The 15131-nt window shown below is 46.6% G+C and overlaps 2 protein-coding genes across 32 annotated transcripts in view; one reads left to right on the top strand and one right to left on the bottom strand.

Moving 5' to 3' along the window:
- Window positions 1-3315, top strand: part of UBAP2 (ubiquitin associated protein 2) — a 112325-nt gene extending 109010 nt beyond the window's left edge. For all 30 annotated transcript variants that reach the window (XM_070053388.1, XM_051856871.2, XM_070053385.1 and 27 more), the window contains 7 exons: window positions 830-908; window positions 1120-1325; window positions 1605-1704; window positions 1793-1900; window positions 2030-2097; window positions 2181-2372; window positions 2462-3315. In XM_070053388.1, the coding sequence (XP_069909489.1) occupies window positions 830-908; window positions 1120-1325; window positions 1605-1704; window positions 1793-1900; window positions 2030-2097; window positions 2181-2372; window positions 2462-2557 (849 nt within the window). In that variant the 3' untranslated portion in view covers window positions 2558-3315. The remainder of the gene's footprint in view (window positions 1-829; window positions 909-1119; window positions 1326-1604; window positions 1705-1792; window positions 1901-2029; window positions 2098-2180; window positions 2373-2461) is intronic.
- Window positions 3316-4125: 810 nt separating this feature from the next.
- The window catches only part of UBE2R2 (ubiquitin conjugating enzyme E2 R2), an 80792-nt gene continuing 69786 nt past the window's right edge, over window positions 4126-15131 (bottom strand). For both annotated transcript variants that reach the window (XM_008275000.4, XM_051857017.2), the window contains exons 4-5: window positions 8706-8840; window positions 4126-7482 (exon numbers count right to left, since the gene is read on the bottom strand). In XM_008275000.4, the coding sequence (XP_008273222.1) occupies window positions 7263-7482; window positions 8706-8840 (355 nt within the window). In that variant the 3' untranslated portion in view covers window positions 4126-7262. The remainder of the gene's footprint in view (window positions 7483-8705; window positions 8841-15131) is intronic.

Genomic DNA, 15131 nt, shown 5'->3' with positions numbered 1-15131 from the left:
TTCCCGTAGAGGCCTCAGGGCGCTCCAGGCCCTCGGCCCTGCTGTACAGGAGGTGGCCGGGTGTTGACCCTGGGAGCTGCGTGGTGGGATGCCAGCCCCACATTCATGCCGCCTTTACTCACAGGACCCCTTTTCCTTTTGTCACGTGGTCCTTTAAAGCAAATCTGGCCAAGTCCGCCTTTCGAGATAATGCTCCCCTTTCCCTTGTCGGTTTTTTAAATCTCTGCTACCCTTGGGCCTGGTGATGGTCTTCAGAATGTTCCTATTTTCTGTGGAAGGGCGCCCCCTTCTGGGCTTCCTCCACAGTCCTGCCTCCCACTAAGGGTTGGAGGCTGAGGGTGCTGAGTGTGGCAAAGGCGAGTGGGAGCGTCGTTCGCTGCCGGGAAGCCTGTGTGACTGATGGGCCACTGTTGGCCACAGGTCCAGGACAGCCCAAGAGCTTCCTCTCGACCCCTGAGGAAAGAGCATGGGTCGTGGCAGGGCTCCTTCTTGATCTCCACTCTGCTGTATCTGCCATTGTCCCACATCCCCTCTGCAGTGCCAGCGTGGGCCCTCGCTTGGAGCCCTGCCTGTGCCTCCTTCTATACCCTTTAAGCACCTCCCTGCTGAATTTGCTGTTAGCTGCTCTTTTGAGTCTTACACATGAGGAGCCGGTGAAATTGGTTCAGCCTGCAGCACTCAGCAGCGGTACGAAGTGCACTCGTGCGATTGGGCCTCCGCCAGCTCTGCGCACACGCCAGTGGGCACCCGTGACTTGGCACTCTCTGTGCAGCCCGGCTGGGCGTGTGGCAAGGTCATTCGCTGACTGAGCCTCCCTGGTCTTTCCTAGGATTACTACGGAATTCCCTTTGCTGCCCCCACAGCCCTCGCCAGCCGAGACGGGAGTTTAGCTAATAATCCATATTCAGGTTAGTCGGCTCCATGGCTGAGCTGCGGGAAGTGGGGGGCCTGGTCTGTGTCTGACCCCTGCAGTCTGGAAATCAGCTGTGAAGGGCTGAGAGCGCTCGCAGCTGCCACACGTGAGCCGCAGCTAGCCCTGTTCTGGCGGCAGCTATCAGTCCTGCTCGCACCCCGGCGGGATAAGGGGCAGCGGACCGAGTCGGTGCTCCTTTCTCCTAGGTGATGTCACAAAGTTTGGCCGAGGTGACTCTGCATCCCCTGCGCCCCCCACCACGCTAGCTCAGCCCCAGCAGGGCCAGTCCCAGACCCACCACACAGCGCAGCAGCCTTTTCTGAATCCTGCGCTGCCGCCTGGCTACAGCTATACTGGCCTCCCCTACTACACGGGCGTGCCCAGTGCCTTCCAGTATGGGCCCACCATGTTTGTGAGTATTAGCCGGGTGCGCGATGAAGTCCGAAACTTGGGACCTCTATTCCAGTCACGAGGCGCATTAGTGGGGTGGCGTGGGCTGAGTTGGGAAGAGCCCTCAGGAACCATTTGGTCCAGGAGCGGCTAATTCCCCTTCTGTTTTAAGGTCTGGCATGTGTTAAACAAATGCAGACATGGGTCCCCCTGGATATGCTTGTCACCTGATGCCACGTGCTGAGGCAGAGGGGTCCTCATCTCGTTCCTACACTGACGCGTCCCCTGCTTGCTCCGCCAGGTCCCTCCAGCGTCGGCCAAGCAGCATGGTGTGAACCTCAGCACCCCCAGCACCCCCTTCCAGCAAGCTGGTGGTTATGGCCAGCACAGCTATGGCACAGGTGAAGGGAACTCTTGGCAGGGAGAGTCACAGGGCTTGGGGGACACGCTGGCTGGGCTCACAACATGCCTGGTGTTCTGTAACACTAGGTTACGACGACCTGGCCCAGGGGACAGCGGCGGGAGACTACACTAAGGCTGGCTATGGTGGATCACCGCAGGCTCCCAGCAAGTCTGCAGGTTCTGGGTCTGGCAAAGGTAGCGTTTGCCCCTCATTTCCAAGACCTGATGCCCTCACAGGCAGAGCTACCCCAAGACTTCCCCTGGAGGTGGGGGAGCCTGGAGCCGGCATGCAGTGCGGTGGGAAACCGCTGCTTTTCCTCCTAGGGGTCTCAGTGTCTTCAAGCACCACTGGCCTCCCCGATATGTCCGCTTCGGTGTACAACAAGACTCAGGTGAGGGAGGACGAAGGTGGGGAAGTAGCCGGTGGGAGGCACAGCCCACCCTGACTGTCACCGTTGTCTCCTTTGCACTACAGACGTTTGACAAGCAGGGATTTCATGCAGGGACCCCTCCACCTTTCAACCTGCCCTCAGCCTTAGGCTCCACCGGGCCCCTGGCCCCTGGGGCAGCCCCTGGCTATGCGCCCCCGCCTTTCCTGCACATCTTGCCGCCCCACCAGCAGCCTCACTCCCAGCTGCTGCACCACCACCTTCCGCAGGACGCCCAGGTGAGCCCTGATGGAGGCAGCCACCCCGCCCTGGGTCGTGGATTCTGTTCCAGCCTTGACAGCCTTCTCTCCTCTCCCTCCCTCCCCAGAGTGGCTCGGGTCAGCGCAGCCAGCCCAGCTCCCTGCAGCCCAAGTCTCAAGCCTCCAAACCCACCTACGGCAACTCTCCATACTGGACAAACTGAACCTGAAGATGGGTGGGCTGGGTAGGACTTCCCTACACGGAGCACTCCTCTGGGAGCCCAGTGCCCTGTCCTAGAACTCCTGAGACGTGTACCTGTCAGCCGGGCCTCTGGGGAGCCTGCTGCCCAGACTATTGTATGTAATGTATTTATGTATGTATTTGTAAATGTGATAGAACCTGGGAGAGCCATGCAGCTGCACAGCCCATTTTGCTCTCTCCTTCAAGCACCCGTCCTGCCTAATTTTGGCCTTCCACGTAGCTCCCCTGCCCAGTGGGGTGCTAGGGTAGCCAGGAAGGTCTGGTTCACTGCAGTTTGGGTTTCCAGGTCAGGTACCACCGAGGAATCACGACTGATCTCGCTCCCTTATAAGCCGCTGTCTCCCCCTGTCATCCTTCATAGCCCTGTCTTCGAGAAACTGGTCCTTTTTGTCATTGGTCTGCGTCCCCTTCTGCTGAACCTGTCCAACAAAAACCTGGGCAACCTGTCAGTCTTCATCTCGAGCAGGGGCTGCTGCATCGGGCCGGGTCTGGTCCCCAGACGCTCGCCTCTCTCTGGTTGACCACCTTAAAAGCAGTCTAAGCTGGGGCTCCAAGACATCGAGCCAGGCAGTTCCCCTTTAGAAATCAGAGAGACGCTTTCACCTCAACGAAAGCACGTCTCCAAGCAAAGGTTCCTAGTCCAGTTGTCCTAAGCCAGGGGTGACCGTTTCAGGGGTTTTATCTTGCCCAAACTCCACCTAATAAAATTCTGAGAGCATGCATGGTCTCTGTGTGGTGTTGACTGAGGGCGAAGGCAGACTGCACGTGGTTTGTGATCTCTCAACAGGCTGCAAGGGCTTGAATGTGTCCTCAGAGCTAACGCTAGAACAGACCTCACATTGATAGCGTGCTTTTCCGTAGGGCCCTGTCATCAGGAGTAAAAGAAGTTGTCTTTATCAACCAAGTACAATTGGCAGTCAGGGGCTGGATCGAACAGATAACTTGAGTCTGCATACTATAAATACCTGCTCGAGAAAGTTCCAACCAACCAATCTTCTGGGCAGGCCGGCCAGCCAGAGTGCGCTCTGTCAAGCAGGAGACAGATGCTCTCTGTCCTGACTCATGACTAGGGCCTTAGAAGTGTTGCTGAATCACCACTTCAGGCAAAATCAGCAAACAATATGAGTGCTTTAAGTGTTTCTCAAACCACTGTCAGAATCAGCCTTGGGGCCCACTCACTGCTACTAGTTTGTGGTAACACAGCTTAGGTTAGGACCTGCTCAGGACAAAGGGCACAGATGCTCACCAGCGAAGTGAGGGGAGGGACTTTATCCCACACTGACCTTCTGCCTACCCGTAATGGGCAGTAGAGATGACAACTGTGCTCTTGGTTCAGAATCCACTGTAGCAAATGGCCACGCCTTTCAGAACTGTCCCTAAAGCTGGTAAGGACTGGAGATGGCTATTTTTCAGGCAGGAAATGGGGGAGGTTACTGTAATTTTTCAGCCAAGTCCTGGGCAGCAGTGAAAATCTTGAAACCACCTTTTAATTTTAACACAGGGAAAAAATGAAGAGGGTCATCCCATGGGGAAGTAGCAATACAGGTATATTTTATTTCACATTTTATTAGTAGACAGATGGGCAGAAAAAGACAAAATAAACCACTAAAGGGGAAGTCAACACAAAATGCATCAGATAATCTTTTCTCATAAGTTAAACTGAAGAAAAAACATCTACAATTTCAGCTAAGAAAACTATTAAAGTCAAATGTTGTCCTGCTGGTTTCAGAGTTGAAAATTGCGTCTGGATCATTGTAGTTGTAAATGTAAACCTTGTTTATCAGGATGGGAGGGGTGGAGAGTTAATTTTCAGCACAGAACTATACATTTCCCCCTTCCAATGTCTTGCTATGCGTGCCCCAAACATAAGGAAACCAGCAAGTAAAGAAGCAATTGCCAGGGAAAGGAAGGAACTATAAAAACATGTGTCTAGTAGAAAAGAACTCCGGAATGATAAGAAAAAGAGGGGGAAGACTTTTGAGAAGCAGCAACGGAATCATGATATTGTGTTATGCTTTCTCCACCCGCCTCAGAAGACACGGAAATGAAGAGCATCCAGTGAGGCCTCAATGAGAACAAAAAATGCAGGACTTCGAGTTCATGTCACAGGAAATTCAGCACAGCTGTACTCGCCAAGGTTCCGGCTCCAGCCTGAGACCTCTACTTCCCTCCCCTCCCCCACCTAATTACTCAAGTATTTTTTGATAGAATGTACTCTCATGGACAGAACTCTGGAACCAGCGTCCGGGTTTTCTAAGTCCAGCTACACCATCAAAATGTCTACCTGTGGCAAGTCCAACATAGCCCGGGTCTCTGGAACTGATGGTACTTCTCATCAGAGGCTGACCCTGTCCTCAACACCTGAGGGGCCGTCAGAACAACTGCCACTTGGCTCTCTGGCTCCCTGAGTCAAAGTGCAACAGAGGCCAACAGGGCATGATGGGCCAGGACTGCGCAGCACAGCGCCTCCCACAACACCAAGGTGCCCAGCTGCCCTGGGTGAGAGATGCTCTAGCGGTAAAAATGAAAGGCTTTATTTTAGGGCCCCGAGAGACTAAGACCAAGCTCTTGGCTGTAAACTTGGGAAGGGCGTAGTAGGTGATTCAAAGAGCATCGTGAGAAGCTTTGGCTCCAGAATATTTGCAGGATATCTGGAAGTTGTGTGGGGATTAAAAAGCTAGTTCTGAACATCCTTCTATGATGAGTTTGTAGTCAGACAACCTAAGAGACTATTGCCACACTCAGTTGCTCTGTTCCCTGAATCTGATTTGAATTAGTAGACTCAGGAATATAAGGAGCAACCCTGACTCAGTAGAGATCATCCAGGTTCAATAGTGTCCCATTAGGACCTTAGCACGTCACACATTCCCATTTAAAACAGACCAAACTTGAGAGGCCAGAGAGAGCTCTGGGAAATAGCTATGTTTGGGAAAGATTGAAGAGCGAATGAAAACCCTGAGATCAGAAAGGAAGGAGGAGCTAAGGAAGTAAAGCATCGCCTACCCTGACCATTCTAGGATTCATCCTACCCCTGTCCCCAATCTGCCTTTTGGTTCTTTCTGAGCTATGATCTTTATAAAAAGATGACACTAATGCACAGGGATCTTAAGTGAAACTATAATCTTTGCTATATAGTTCTTTCCAAAAATCTGATTTTGTAGTACAGCATTCTTCCCCAAACAGTACTGCCCTCTTATGAACTGGCATACCCCCAGAACAAACAAAATTCACCTTCAAGTTCTGAAGTTCTTGGATTGGTGAAGGCTGTTGGATGTCAATTTTGATTGAAGCAGTGTATGATTGAGACCTGGGAAATCAAAGCTGAAGCAACTGTGTAGCAGGAAGGTGTCTCGGCCTCATGTGGCCTGGAAAATGCCTGCAGTCGATTCCCTTGGCCCTGACAGAAAAGCCTGGGGGAAGCTCCATGCATGGTTTCTGCTTGTATTTCACAGCCAAAGTACATTGAAAGGAGAAAAATTAAGTCCAGATCACGTCCAATGAAGAAAGTGAGAACCAGTCACTCATGTCTCACACATCCACATTTATCACTACCAGGATAAGCAGCTCAATGAAAACCAAAATCTTAACACATGCACCTAGGATTAATACTGAGTAATTAATTAAAAGTGGCTACTTAAAAACAAAACAAACCCCATGAGAGTGTACTGGAGGGAAGGCTTTGTTACATGTAAGACAGGGGTCTCCTCTCCCAACAGGGGGCACCAGTAGTGTTGACTTTTTCCCCAGCAGCATCGACCAACATTGGCATAGTGATTTTCTAATTGTTTCCATCACTAAAAATCCACACTCTCTAATCCCCACCTCCTCCCCACTCACCCCACCCCCTGGTGGGAAAAAAAATAACCCTGCCTTTAAAATAAATAGCAACCAAGTGCTCAGTTCTATGTAAAGTATGAATATTTATTTCAGGCTTTAGATCCCAATCAATTTCAAAAAACAAAATCTAGTTCCTTTCCTCAGAGTAGCTGAGGCCTCCATGTTAGGATGGTTTCAGGGAGGCTAAAGGAGCACATTTCATGAGATTCAGACTTAGCGTCAAGGCCCTGACACCACTGCATCCCAGCCTTAGGGAGGGAAAGAAACAAAATTCACCACCATGGGGCTGAACAAATGCGCACACACTAATGTAAATGCAGCTAAACCTTGGCAAATTTGTAAAGTTTGTTTTGTGGGTTTTTTTTTTCCATTTTCTTTTGCTACCCAGTATATGCAGCATTTATGAACTCCAAATGGGTTCCCAGCTTAAAACACATTAAACATCTTGAAAGACTATTTAATTCTTCAAGAATCTAAAAACAGACCAAACGTGTTTTGCTGTGAACATTCTGCAGAGACGATGTGAGGTGGGAGTTTGGGTTGCTGTCATTAAAAAAAAAAAAAAAAGAAAAAGAAAAAAAGAATCAATACAGTGATGGAAGGGTAAAGAATGCAAGAATTCAGACATTCTGTGGAGGGTTATTTTCTCTCCATTAAAGGTCCATAAAAAGGAGCAAACTGAGATCCGTAAGGGGAGTCAGCAGGAGCTGTGTTTGTTTTCCCACCCCCTGTGAATAGGTTTTTGCTGAGGGGCCACTGCTAGGTCCCCACTTGCTCCCCTCCCTTTGGCCTGAGAAGGCAGGGCAGTACAGGGGCACTGAAGGAGCGCGTCACGATTCCTCATTTCCAGAATCATCATCATCATAACAGTCGGCATCTTCCTCCTCCTCATCTTCATCATCAATGTCATCGTCGTACAAGTCGTCATAAAGCAAATCTGAGCTGTTGTCATTGGAAGGCACTTTAGTTTTGATGCAATATTCCGCCAAGGTTGTGGGGACCTTCACTCCGTCCTTTTCTGCTTCGGCCTTAGTGGCTGAAACCTGTTTCCTGAAAAGAGGATGACACAGGAATTCTCTACGGTAAGGATCAGTTTTGAAGATGGATCCTAAGTTAAAGTTCCACTGGACTCTGCTTTCCAAATTTATCAGATGCCTAAATGCATCTGATAAATAAGATACCTTGTACTGCACACCAAAGGCTTTGCAGCAGGTGAGGATTCAAATATTTAGCACCTGACCACATGGGAGACCTGGATTAAGCTCCTGGATCCTGGCTTCAGTCTGGTCCAGCTCAGGCCATTATGGCCTTTAGGGAACTGAACCAGCAGATGGAAGAAGAATCTCTCTCAAATAAATAAGTAAGTAAATCTTTTAAAAAAAGGGGTGGGGGGAGTGCTGAGGTAAGTGAACACAGCAGAATTCGAAGCCTGGGATCTTGAACACTTGTTACCTAGGCAGAAGAAGATGCCCAAGTCCTTGGGCCCCTGCACCTACGTGAGATACCTGGAAGAAGCTCCTGGCTCCTGGCTCTGGATCAGTGCAGCTCCAGCCGGTGAGGCCAACTGGGGAGTGAGCCATCGGATAGAAGACCTGTGTGTGTGTGTGTGTGTAACTCTGACTTTCAAATAAATAGATCAATCTTTTAAAAAAAAGGAAAACTGAATTAAAAGGTATTTTAGTGCAAAAAAGTGTTTAAATCCATGCATAAAGGTCTTCAAAAAGTTCATTAAAAACGTGTAATTTAAAAAACTATGCAGACATTAAGTTTTCTGCACCAAACTAAACATCTTCAAATTCCATGTTCCCATGAACTTTTTGATGTCCCTACTATTAGTAATGCTGACAATGAGGACAACCACAGCATTGCTGCCATGGTTAAAAATGTCAATAAATGATGGAGTCTCATTAATTAAAAATTAGATTTAAGATTACTATCTTTTATATACTTGGAATGTCTTGAATATTTTGGGTAATTATGTTTGCTAAACTTAATACACATGATGAAAGTCCAGTATAAGACCCCTAAAATGATAAAGAGGGAGAGCTTACAAACTTGACTAGTTAAGCACCTGAAAGATCAGATCTGTTGTTTCATTATCATCTGAATCTAGTGTGTAGTCTTTCAATAGCCAGGCTTACTGGGCCCAGACAGGTATCTTCCCATAATATAAATCTGAGAGAAACTATCCTGATTTAACCCATTAGTTCCAGATATACTTTAGTTCTATAGATATGAAGTAAACAAACAGAAAACAAAACAAAGCTCCTTACCTAATGATTTCAGCATATTCTTTGTCTTTTCCTTTACTATCCCTCCATTTCCTGAACATAACTGAGGCATCCACATTGGCTGGGGAGAAGGTGTTGGGCTCATTAAGCAGTGAGATAACACTTAACAGGATAGTCCTAGAAAACAGGAAAAAAGCGACAGCTATGAATATTCATAGTCACAGTATCGAAAAGTATTCTGCATTTTAGAAAGAACAAGTGGATTTTCAGTTTTCCCTCCCTTAAAATTATTCTGCTACAACTTAACTTCAGACTGTAATATTTGAGGTCTTCGGTGAATGGAAATTGATCATAAAATTCTATTTTCAACACCCAATTGAATTAGAAGCTAGAAACAAGCTGCTAACTGGGAGAAAAACAGAGGAACTCTGTATATCTAGCATAAGGTTCATGTTGCAGGGCAAAAAATGAACTCTAGAAGGCACCATATCAACTGGTATGTGTTCAATCTGCCAAAGCTGTGTATCTGAAAGTATCAAAAACCGTGTACTAAGAAAATAGCAAATTCTAATGGTAAAAAAAGCATAAAATAATTAGGATCAAATTCAAGGCAGTATTTTGTTTTCATTTTTGATTGTAGAAGAGGGTAAAAAAGGATGCTGCTCTGTATTTTTACTGTGTTTTCTTAGATGTGAAAACCTAAGATGCACTATATATTTCTTCTCCACACTTATAAAGGAAGACATACAGTAGGAAAACAAAGGAAAAGTTTTTTAATGCCTTTAAATGGGAGAACTAGTCTCTGAATAATAGAAATCTTTATTCAAAATTATTTACTAAGTAAATTTACTAACAGGCATCAAGTGAGATGTTGGATGTACATTGGTGAGCAATTTAGAAGCCATTCTTGATCTTCTAGGGCTTTCAAGTCTAGTGGAAAATACAAAGAGGCAATATCATCATAGATAAAAATTAAGGAATAAATTTTCTATTAGATAAAACAGTGAAGAAAGCGTGACAGATACCAACGATGCTCCAAATGATCCTATGCTTTTTATTCCCCTAACAGGTATGTTAGGGGAAATGGGAGGAAAAAGAAAATTTCTCTACCTTTTCTCACTGGTGCAAGGTTATACATTTTGTTGCAAAACAGCCTCTTGCTCCTGGCCCCCAGTGAAAAAATAAAGAAAAAGAGCCAGGCAATTGGATGTTTGATTTGATGAAACCTTTTCCTAAAAAGGTTATCTTGGTACAAGAAATGTGTATTCCTTAAAAAATTAATTTTTAAAAAGTAAAGCTAATGAAAAATAAAAGGGTATCTTGGTTATACAGAATTATAAAAAGGTAGTTTTTTTGGGGGGGGGGGGGCAGGCAGAGTTAGACAGTGAGAGAGAGAGACAGAGAGAGAGAGAGAGAGAGAGAGAGAAAGGTCTTCCTTCCGTTGGTTCACCCCCCAAATGGCTGCCATGGCCGGTGTGCTGTGCCGATCTGAAGCCAGGAGCCAGGTGCCTCCTCCTGGTCTCCCATGCAAGTACAGGGCCCAAGGACTTGGGCCATCCTCCACTGCCTTCCCAGGCCACAGCAGAGAGCTGGATCAGAAGTGGAGCAGCCAAGGACTAGAACCGGTGCCCACATGGGATGCTGGCGCCTCAGGCCAGGGCATTAACCCGCTAAGCCATAGCACCAGACCCACCGTAGCCTCTTAAATGTGTTCTTAACACCTAAAACAGAATAAATGAAGCCTGGACTTCTAATACATTAATACATCACTTGCTGTAATAGGATACTTTCCCACACACAAAAAGAAGGTGCAGTCTGGAGCTAGTGTTGTGGCATGGAAGAAGCCACCGCCTGCAATGCTGGCATCCCATATGGGCACTGATTTGTGTCCTAGCAGCTCCACTTCTAATCCAGCTCCCTGCTAGTGGCCTGGTAAAAGCAGCAGAAAAGAAGGCCAAAGTTTTTGGGCCCCTTCACCGATGTGGGAGTTCCTGGGAAGGCAGTGGAGGATGGTCCAAGTACTTGAGCCCCTGTCACCTATATAGGAGACCACAATGGAATTACCGGCTCTTGGTTTCAGCCAGGCCAGATATCTGTGGGGGGTGTGTGTGTTTAATTCTCTTTTTCAAAGTTTAATTCTGTACTACTTAAACTAGTTGTGATATAGGAACCTAGGAATTATATCTTCAGGTAACCAAACTAAATCAATTTGATGAACTAATACATTTCTTTGCTAGATAGCAAACAATTATTTCAAATTTGATCCCCCCCCAATTTTTTTTTTTTAATTTATTGTATTGAGGCTAGTGGTATGACATAATGGGTAAAGTTGCCGCCTGCAATGCTGGCATCCCATATGGGTCCTGGTTTGAGCCCCGGCTGTTCCACTTCTGATCTAGCTACTTGCTAACGGCCTGGGAAAAGCAACGGGAAGTTGGCCCAAATGCTTGGGCCCCTGCATCCGTAGGAAGCTCGCAGCTTCGGCCTGGTCCAGCCCTGGCTGTTACAGCTATCTGGGAAGTGAAGCAGCAGATAAAAAATATCTCTCTCCCTCTTTCTCTTTCAAATAAATAAATCCTTAAAAAAAAAAAAGGTATTTTATTTATTTGAAAGGCAGGGTTGGGGGTGGGGGGAATTTTTCAACCACTGGTTCACTCTGCCAAATGGCTGCAACAGCCAGGGCTGGGCCAGGCCAAACCCAGGAGCCAGGAGCTTCTTCTGTTGTCTCCCACATGGGTGCATAGGCCCCAAGCACTTGAACCATCCTCTGCTACCTCCCCAGGCTCATTAGCAGGGAGAACGACTGAAAGTAGATCAGCCAGGACCCAAACCAGTGCCCATATGGGATACTAGCATCTCAGGCAGCAGCTTTACCCTCTATGCCACAATGCTGGCTCTGCTTAAAAATTTTTCAGTCACCCAGTGGTTCAAGTTAGCTAGGTAACAAGTACCATCCTAGTGGATGTACATGCATTATTCAAAAAACCTACAGAGGTTGGTATTATCCTTGATTAATACGTTTAAAAAAAGAGAGAGAAGGCTGGTGCCGCGGCTCACTTGGCTAATACTCCACCTGCGGCGCCGGCACCCCGGGTTCTAGTTCTGGTTGGGGCGCTGGTTCTGTCCCGGTTGCTTCTCTTCCAGTCCAGCTCTCTGCTGTGGCCCAGGAAGGCAGTGGAGGATGGCCCAAGTGCTTGGGCCCTGCACCCACATGGGAGACCAGGAGGAAGTACCTGACTCCTGGCTTCAGATTGGCACAGCACACCGGCCGTGGCGGCCATTTGGGGGGTGAACCAACGGAAGGAAGACCTTTCTCTCTGTCTGTCTCTCACTGTCTAACTCCGCCGGTCAAAAAGTAAAAATTAAAAAAAAAAGAGAAATTAAGTGGCTTTCTTTTGATCACACACTAATAAAATCTAATATCTTAAATTTTAAAAATACAAAGCTCTAGGAACTGGCATTGTGGCACAGCATGTAACACCACCACCTGTAATGCTATCACATACGGGCACCATTCATGTCCTAGCCGCTCCACTTCAATCCAGCTCCCTGTTAATGACCTGGAAAAGAAGATGAGGATGGCCTAAGTCTTTGGGCCCCTGCCACCAATGTGGGAAACCCAGATTAGACTCCTGGCTGTTACAGCCATCTAGGGAATGAAACAGTGAATGGAAGATCTCTCTCTCTCTCTCTTTCAAATAAGTAAATCTTCAAAAGAGAAAACACAAAGCTCTGTCATACCATAAGCCTATCTCTTAACTTCATCAAAAACTATAACTAGTCCTATTACTAGTTACCAATTAAAAAAGGGGGAGAGGGGGGCTGACATTGTGACACAGTGGGTTAAAGCCCCAGCCTGTAGTGCCAGCATCCCCCTGGGCACCAGTTTGAGTCCCAGCTGCTCCACTTCCAATCCAGCTCTCTGCCATGGCCTGGGAAAGTAGTTGAAGATGGTCCAAGTCCTTGGGCCCCTGCTGCGTGGGATACCCGGAGGAAGCTCCTGGCTCCAGATTGGCACAGCTCTGGCCATTGCAGCCACTTGGGGGTTGAACCAGTGAATGAAAGACCTTTCTCTCTCTCTGCCTCTCCTTCTCTCTCTGTGTAACTCTGACTTTTAAATAAATACAATTTTTTAAAGAAAGATACAAGAGCTTGGCATAAAAAATAAGATACAAAAGAAATAAGGCTGAGGTTCCCAAGAACACCCTAGAATTAGGTTTTATTTACTGTACTTTAAGATGAATGTTCACGCATCACCCAGAATCTATAAATACTATAACACAGGTATGTAGATAAAACTTTTTAAATTTTTCCTGTTTATTTTCATTTTATCTGAAAGGCAGAGAAACAAAGAAATAGATAAAGAGGTGTTCATTCCATTGATTCACTAGCCAGATGCCCACAACATTTTGAGCCAGGCCAAAGCCAGGAGCCAGAACTCCAACCAGGTCTCTAACGTGAGTGGCAGTGACCGAAATACTTGAGCTATCACCAGCTGTCCTCCTAGCTTTCTGCTGGATAGAAAGCAGAGTAGCTGTGACTTGAACCAGGCACTCTTAATATGGAATGTGGGTGCCCCAAGCAGCAATTTAACCATGGAATGAAACGTTTGCCCCACAGATTTTTAATATCTTTTAAAGTTTTTTTTTTTTTTTTTTTTATTTGAAGGACAAAGTTAAAGGGGCTGGCACTGTGGTGTAGTAGGCTGTCTCCGCCTGTGGCATCAGCAATCATGAGTACTGGCTCATGTCCCGGCTGCTCTTCTTCTGATCCAGGTCTCTGCTTATGGCCTGGGAAAGCAGAAGATGACCTTTCTCTCTGTCTCCCTGTCTGGAACTCTACCTCTCAAATAAACAAATAAAGAGGAAACGAGGGAGGGAGAGAGGGAGAGAGAAAAAGGAAAAGAAGAAAGAAAAAAAGGCAAAATTAGAAAGAGAAAATCTTCCATCCGATGATTCACTTCCCAAATGGCCACAGTGTTTGCTGCTAGGCCAATCCAAAGCCAGGAGCCCAGAGCTTCTTCTCGGTCTTCCACGTGAATGCAGGGGCCCAAGCACTTAGGCCATCTTCTGCTGCTTTCCCAGGAACATCATAGGGAGCTGGACCATAAGTGGAGCAGCTGGGTCTAGAACTGGTGCCCATAAGGGATGCTGGAGTCACAGGCAGAGGCTTATCCTACTATGCCACAATGCCAGCCAGATTTAGATTTTTAAAACAGATTCTGCTCATAAAAGGGAGGCTGAATTTAAAGAGAAACTCAAAACTGCTTTGACATTCAGAGAAATAATGGAAAGTGAAATGATGTGATTTGCTCAATCACTTATACTTCCAGGACCACACAGAATCCCAGATTTGAGAAACTTGGGCCACCAGAAGCAAAAATCCAAGCTAAATACATATGTTGCTTAAAATATGAACAGTTCAATCCATGATTTACAGAAAGGTAAAGGAAATGAAGTTTAGGATTTTACTAGGCAGTACACGAATGAACAACGCACTGAGAAATGCCTAAACCAAAATGATAAAACACAAAGTACAAAATCAACTGAATCAAAAATTAAATATGGGCTTATCTTGCAACGGGTTTGCACCAGAACACAGGTGTCATGCAAACAGTGCTAAATCAAAGCCAAAATGGGAAAGGAAAAAATTCATATCAACCTTGCTGTCACTGGACATGTAGACTCAAGTAAGTCCACCACTATTGGCCACCATCTAATCTACACATGTGGTAGCATTCACAAAAGAACCACTGAAAATTTTGAGGCTGCTGCTGAGGCTTAATTAAGACTGAACCCAAGAGACAGAAACTCAATCCCGGTTCCCCACATGAGTGGCAGGAGCCCCAAGCATGTGGGCCATCTTCTACTGCCTTCCCAGGAACATCAGCAGGAAGATGGAGCAAAAGTGAATAGCCACAACTTGAACTGGTACTCTGATACAGGATGCTAGCATTTCAAGTAGCAGTTTAATCTGCTGCACCACATTGCTGGCCTCTGGAAAACATTTTAAAAATACAATTCCAGGGGCAGTGTTGTGGTGAAGCCGGTAAAGCTGCTGCCTACAAAGCTGCCATATGGGTCACAGTTCATGTCTTGGCTGCTTCACTTCCAATCCAGCTCCCTGCTAATTAGGCCTGGGAAAAAGCAGCGAAAGATGGCTCAAGCACTTGGACCCCTGCAACCAACATGGGAGACCTGGATGAAGCTATTGGTTCCTGGCTTTGGCATGGCCCAGCCCTGGCTATGGCAGCTATTTGGGGAGTGAACTAATGGGTAGAAAAAAATCAATCTCTAACTCTTTCAAATAAAACAATGAATCTTAAAAAAAAAAAAAAAAAAAAGTGCTTCCTTGGGTTTGGGATTGGTTCTAGACTTCCATGGATGCTCAAAAATGTCTTAGGTAAAATGGCATAGTATTTGCATGTAGTCTATGCAAATCCTCTGATAATTTAAATTGAATCTAGAT

Source organism: Oryctolagus cuniculus, chromosome 1 (assembly GCF_964237555.1).
Source record: "Oryctolagus cuniculus chromosome 1, mOryCun1.1, whole genome shotgun sequence".
Lineage (NCBI taxonomy): Eukaryota > Metazoa > Chordata > Mammalia > Lagomorpha > Leporidae > Oryctolagus > Oryctolagus cuniculus.
The sequence above is the reverse complement of the archived record's forward strand: the minus strand, read 5'-3'. Positions and strand labels throughout refer to the sequence as shown.